This window comes from Crassostrea angulata, chromosome 6, assembly GCF_025612915.1.
Source record: "Crassostrea angulata isolate pt1a10 chromosome 6, ASM2561291v2, whole genome shotgun sequence".
In the NCBI taxonomy this organism is placed as follows: Eukaryota; Metazoa; Mollusca; class Bivalvia; order Ostreida; family Ostreidae; genus Magallana; species Magallana angulata.
Window position 1 is genome coordinate 6,460,022 of NC_069116.1, and position 6,438 is coordinate 6,466,459.

The 6,438-nt window shown below is 37.6% G+C and overlaps 1 protein-coding gene across 1 annotated transcript; it reads left to right on the forward strand.

The window, feature by feature from the left end:
- The first annotated feature begins 3,178 nt into the window (after positions 1 to 3,178).
- Positions 3,179 to 5,433, forward strand: LOC128186474 (uncharacterized protein K02A2.6-like). Its single transcript, XM_052856251.1, has 2 exons — positions 3,179 to 3,443; positions 3,752 to 5,433. Exons 1-2 carry the CDS (start codon positions 3,179 to 3,181, stop codon positions 5,431 to 5,433), a joined length of 1,947 nt encoding a protein of 648 aa, XP_052712211.1.
- The last annotated feature ends 1,005 nt before the right edge of the window (positions 5,434 to 6,438 follow it).

The following is a 6,438-nucleotide window of genomic DNA, read 5'->3' on the forward strand; positions in this document are numbered from 1 at the left end:
TATACGATAATATTTGAATCCTAAGCCGCTAGTTTTAAGTTACGATTATTAGGGATATTAATTATGACTTGCCCCACGTTTCACGTTTTTTACTTGCAAAACATCTACAAACGAAAATACCAAACAACCTTCAGCAGCAACTTATAAATTATTTATTCCATACACAATTCTAAAGAGGTAATTAAATAAATTTTATAAATGCTTTATACTTGTACTCGCAAGAAAAAAAATCAAAAAAATTCGCGTAGCTGTATTCAGGCCGTCGCCTAGACGACAGTGCATGTGCTTGTAGAGCTGGACGTACACGATTAACGCCCCATTGTGTTACTGTAACAGAGACATTTTGAATTGTTTCAATACTGGGAGATGTGTTAATAAAATGGTTCCAATGCATGGTAATTTAACTCAACTTTTCTACAATACGTACACACGGCCGTCATATAAAGCACAATGTGTATTATTGACATGACAAATGTACGCTGGCAATTTAAACGAACGTGGGATTGCTCCCGATAGAACAATTCTTTTAAAGCAAAAAAAAAATATACTGATTTGCGATGGATATAATATAATTATCATCGTGGAGATGATTTTAAAAAGTGAACTTAATATTCGTATACGATAATATTTGAATCCAAAGCCGCTAGTTTTAAGTTACGGTTATTAGGGATATTAATTATGACTTGCCCCGCGTTTCACGTTTTTTACTTGCAAAACATCTACAAACGAAAATACCAAACAACCTTCAGCAGCAACTTATAAATTATTTATTCCATACACAATTTAAGTTTAAGTTAAATAAGTTTATAGACCTTGTATGAAAAATTTCGGATGTTAGTCAATTGTTCCAGGATACAGACCGAGCGGTACATATATGCAGCTAAGGTAACTAAGAATGATTCCAATAAAATACTTGGTTGAGTAATGCAAGCTTTTAAGAAAGCAATACTTATATTTGTTTAAAATATAACACCCCATATACTTCGTCTTACATTCGCTATTTGTAGAACAAGCAGAACCAGTATCAGTCCGACCGGCCTCACCATATACATTGTTGAAATTTAATTGTCCTAGCATTGCATTGCTCTGCATGTACACAATTTCTTTTAAAAATTAAACACTTACATTGTTCATCTATATGGCTACACATAACGTACACACGTGATTCAAAATAACCCAGACGGAAAACGGTAAATAATTCAGTCATTAGGTCTACATTTTCTAGAACTTGTAAAAAAAAAACACATTGCGGGTCTGAATGTTTGTTGATATGTCAATCTATCAATATACAGTTTGTTAATTATTTTCGATTGTTAAGGCTACAGCGTATTTGATGAACATTGAACAACATTTTTTCCATGCCACTTTTTTCCATGGAAGATAGCGAATACAAGTATAAAGCATTTATAAAATTTATTTAATTACCTTTTTAGAATTGTGTATGGAATAAATAATTTATAAGTTGCTGCTGAAGGTTGTTTGGTATTTTCGTTTGTAGATGTTTTGCAAGTAAAAAACGTGAAACGCGGGGCAAGTCATAATTAATATCCCTAATAATCGTAACTTAAAACTAGCGGCTTAGGATTCAAATATTATCGTATACGAATAATACATTTGTTATGTTTATTTCCGGAACTTACTTTTCCGATAACCATCAGTTTTCTCTTTTATACGGTAACTTTCGTTTTCTGTATGTTTTGGCGCGCAGCCATATTGTGTTCAAGTTGATATAAATGATAAACCTTGAATAGTGCTGGTGTTTATATTCTTGAACCCACAAACGGACATTACAATTGGCGACGAGGATCGGACAACGTCACAACACAATAACTATGGCTGTCTACAGGAAAATAGAAAATTATGAGTTCGATATGAACTGGGATGAATATATCGAAAGGTTAGAACATTTTTTTACTGCCAACGAAATCGAGGACGCTGATAAAATGAAGTCTATATTATTAACAGTGTGTGGACATAAAATGTATGGACTTATTCGTAATTTAACGTCCCCGAACAAGCCAGCAGACAAAACTTACGCAGAGTTGAAAACCTTGATTGCCCAACATTTAAAACCAAAACTTCTGGCTATCGCCGAATGATTCAGATTTTATCAAAGAAACCAGGGGAAACAGGAAACCGTAAGTCAGTACATCGCGGAACTTAGAAAACTCAGTGAATTCTGTGAATTTGGAGAATTTCTGAACCAGGCATTGAGGAATCGTTTAGTGTGTGGCCTTTCATCGGTGGCTACTCAGCGAAAACTACTGGCAGAGGATAAGTTAGATTTAAAGAAGGCAATGAATGTAGCAATTTCAATGGAACTTGCCGAGAATGAAGCTCGTAAATTGAAAGCGGATGTTCAAGATGTTCATGAACCCGAATCCATACACAAAGTGACTGTGAGGAATAAACCATGCTATAGATGCGGGAAGACAAATCACATACCAGATAAGTGTTTTTATAAAAGCAGTAAATGTCACACATGTCATGAAATGGGACATATACAGAAAATGTGTTCAAAAAAGGAAACAGTGGAGCCTAAAAAACAAAAGAAGAAGTCAAAATTGAACTTTGTGTCAGAAAATCCAGAGTCAGATCATTCTGAGGACAACAGTGAGAATGAACACTGGCCAATCTTTTCATTGTCAAGGGAACAAGGAGGAGCCAAGGAGATAAGGATAGCTGTATCACTGGAAGATGAACAAATAGAAATGGACTTAAGATACAGGTACTTCTGTCTCTGTGATATCTGAACAATTTTATGAGAATAAGCTGAAGAGGAAAGTCAAGTTGCATCCAAGTTCTGCAATTCTAAAGACATATTCAGATGAGATATTGGAAGTGTTGGGTGAAATAAGTGTGAATGTGAAGTATCAAACACAGACAAAAACATTACCTGTTATCGTGGTTAAAGGAAAGGGACCGGCGTTGTTCGGAAGAAATTGGCTCCAAAGTATAAAACTGGACTGGCAGTCAATCCATATTGATGAATGAATTGTTCACAAAGCTCAATGGTGGCCAAACATTTTCAAAGCTGGATTTGTCTCAGGCGTATAACCAAATTGTTTTGGACAAAGACTCTCGAAAGTATGTGACTATTAACACACACCAAGGACTCTATCGATACACTCGCTTACCTTTCGGTATCGCATCAGCACCTGCTATTTTTCAGCGAACGATGGATACCATTCTTCAGGGTCTGAACAAGGTCGGATACATACTTGATGATATCCTTGTAAATGGAGCAAATGACTCTGAACATAAGCAGATCTTAGAAGCTACACTCCAACGTCTGGATGATTATGGTGTGAAATTACAGAAATCTAAGTGTCAGTTTATGCAGGACCAAGTAGAATACTTTGCATTTATTGTGAGTAAGGAAGGAATCAAGCCTTCACCAAAGAAGCTAGCAGCAATTAATAACCTGGAGGATCCCAATTCACGTAAGGAACTTCAGATATGGTTGGGAATAGTGAATTACTATCGAAAATTTGTCCCAAATATGTCAACAATTAGTGGACCACTTACACATTTATTGTCTCAAGATGTTCCATGGAAGTGGACCCCAGAGTGTTCTGAAGCTTGTGCCAAAATAAAAGACTTGCTAGTGTCATCTAAAGTAATGGCTCACTATGACCCCCACAAACCACTGTTGACGCTTCTGGATATGGATTGGGTGCAGTGATATCGCATTCTGATGGATCAAAGGACAATCCTATTGCATACGCTTCTAGAACCTTAACCATTGCAGAAAAGAATTACTCACAGATAGAAAAAGAAGCCCTTGCTATCATCTTTGGAGTTACCAAATTTCACGCGTATCTATATGGGCGGAAATTTACACTCATTACCGACCATAAACCGCTAACCACTATATTTGGACCCAAGAAAGGCATTCCAGTCTTAACAGCTTCTCGACTGCAGAGGTGGGCGATCCAACTGGCAGCTTACCAGTTTGACATTAAATATCGCACTACTGGAAAACATCAAAACGCAGATACCCTTTCACGTTTTCCACTTGCAGAGGAGGGAGAGTCAAGGACAGTATTTGATAGAGAGACGGAGTTGATACACAGAATACAGCTAAAAAACTTACCTGTGACTGCTGAAAAAGTCGCAGCTGCAACAAAGAATGACATTGTCTTGTCTCGTGTGGTGGAATTTACAAAAAGTGGTTGGCCAAGCTCACAACCAGACCCAAACTTGTTGCCATTCTATCGAATACGCAATGAATTAATTATTGAAGATGGATGTTTACTTCGAGGGATCAGAGTGGTTATCCCAGAAAAGTACCGACAAAATTTATTGGCGGAGTTACATGTCTCACATCCAGGGATGGTCAGGATGAAATCATTAGCCAGACTTCATGTATGGTGGCCCGGTTTGGACTTTGATATTGAGACCAAAGTATCTCGGTGTGACTCCTGTAGGGCTCAATTACCCAACTTACCTAGAGCTCCATCCAATCCGTGGTTATGGCCAAGTGCACCCTGGAAACGAGTACACATTGACTACGCTGGACCCTTTATGCAGCGCATGTTCCTAATAGTAGTAGATGCATATTCAAAGTGGATTGATGTGGTGATGATGACTTCTACTACCTCAGAGAGTACTATCAATGCTTTGAGATACCTGTTTTCTTCATATGGGCTACCTGTAGAAATTATTTCTGACAATGGACCCCAATTTGTGTCCGAGGAATTTGAAACATTTTTAAAGGAGAATGGAATACGTCACATTAAGTCTGCACCATATCATCCTGCATCAAACGGGGAGGCAGAAAGAGCCGTTCGTACTTTTAAACAAGCAATGAAAAACATGGCAAGTGAGACGGGAACGTTAAATCAGAAATTGGCAGTATTTTTATTGTCCTATCGCACTACTCCGCATACAACTACCAATACAACACCAAGTGAGCTGTTCTTCAACAGAAAACTTCGTACAAGACTGGATGTGGTGAAACCCCAATTGTCTGACCGTATCCATCAGAAATCACTCCCAGCTGAAAAGAATACTCGAGAATTCAATGTTGGTGATACTGTCATGGTGCCTGATTATCGCGGAAACAAAGTCTCTTGGATAAAAGGTACCATCTCGAGAAGACTGGGACCAGTTACTTACCATGTGAGTGTTTGTGGTATGCTGTGGAAACGACATGTAGATCAGATACGTACATGTGATGTCATGTGTGAATTAAGAGGTTCAGAGCCAGTAAAACCAAGTGTGTTCGACTGCCTGGTTCCCATAAGTGCACCGTTGAAGAGTGGGGAGGAACCATTCAACAATACCGGTGATGTTCTTAACTCCCAGGATTCACTGTCAACTGATCCCTCTACCAGTGATGACCGCAAACATAAAAACATCAGTCCAACACAACCATGTTATCCACCTCGTGAACGTCGCAGGCCACAGCGACTAATCGAACAGTGTTAAACTATCAATTCAAGTGTGATTTACTTTTAATGTTAAAATCTTGTTCTAGATTTACCAAACTGTAATGATTTACAATTTTATTGGAAAGGGGAGAAAAGTGTTATGTTTATTTCCGGAACTTACTTTTCCGATAACCATCGGTTTTCTCTTTTATACGGTAACTTTCGTTTTCTGTATGTTTTGGCGCGCAGCCATATTGTGTTCAAGTTGATATAAATGATAAACCTTGAATAGTGCTGGTGTTTATATTCTTGAACCCACAAACGGACATTACAACATTCACTTTTTAAAATCATCTCCACGATGAAATTATATTATGTCCATCGCAAATCAGTATTTTTTTTTTGCTTTAAAAGAAATGTTCTATCGGGAGCAATCCCGCGTTCGCGTGCATTTGTCATGTCAGTAATACACATAGTGCTTTATAAGACGGCCGTGTATACGTATTGTAGGAAATTTGAGTTTAATTACCATGTATTGGAACCATTTTATTAACACATCTCCCAGTACTGAAACAAAAGTAACACAGTGGGGCGTTAAACGTGAACGTCCAGCTCTACAAGCACATGCACTGTCGTCTAGGCGACGGCCATGAATACAGCTAGCGACTCCCCTATCGATCGGTTACCTGAGTCTCGTAATGCATCTAAATATAGACAGGGGCACAGTTATGAAACAAACAACAAAACTAAGGTCAGAGAGGTTCATCTTTATGAAATGAAAATGTACATATGAATAAAAACATTTGGGAATTTTATGTGGAATTATTTTTGCGCGCTACATGTATCAGTTAGTGAATTACAAGAAGTCCTTTCATAACCTCATAAACGTGCGCACCCCCACAAAAATGGACCGAACTGACAACAATTGTTTCTGCAAATACCGACTATAAATTACGAAAACATTAAATTGAATACTATGGAAGGATTCAAAATTAATTTCTTTACAACTTTGCTTCAATAATGCATTAGAAATGTTTATTCCTTTTTAAGTTATTGACAAGAA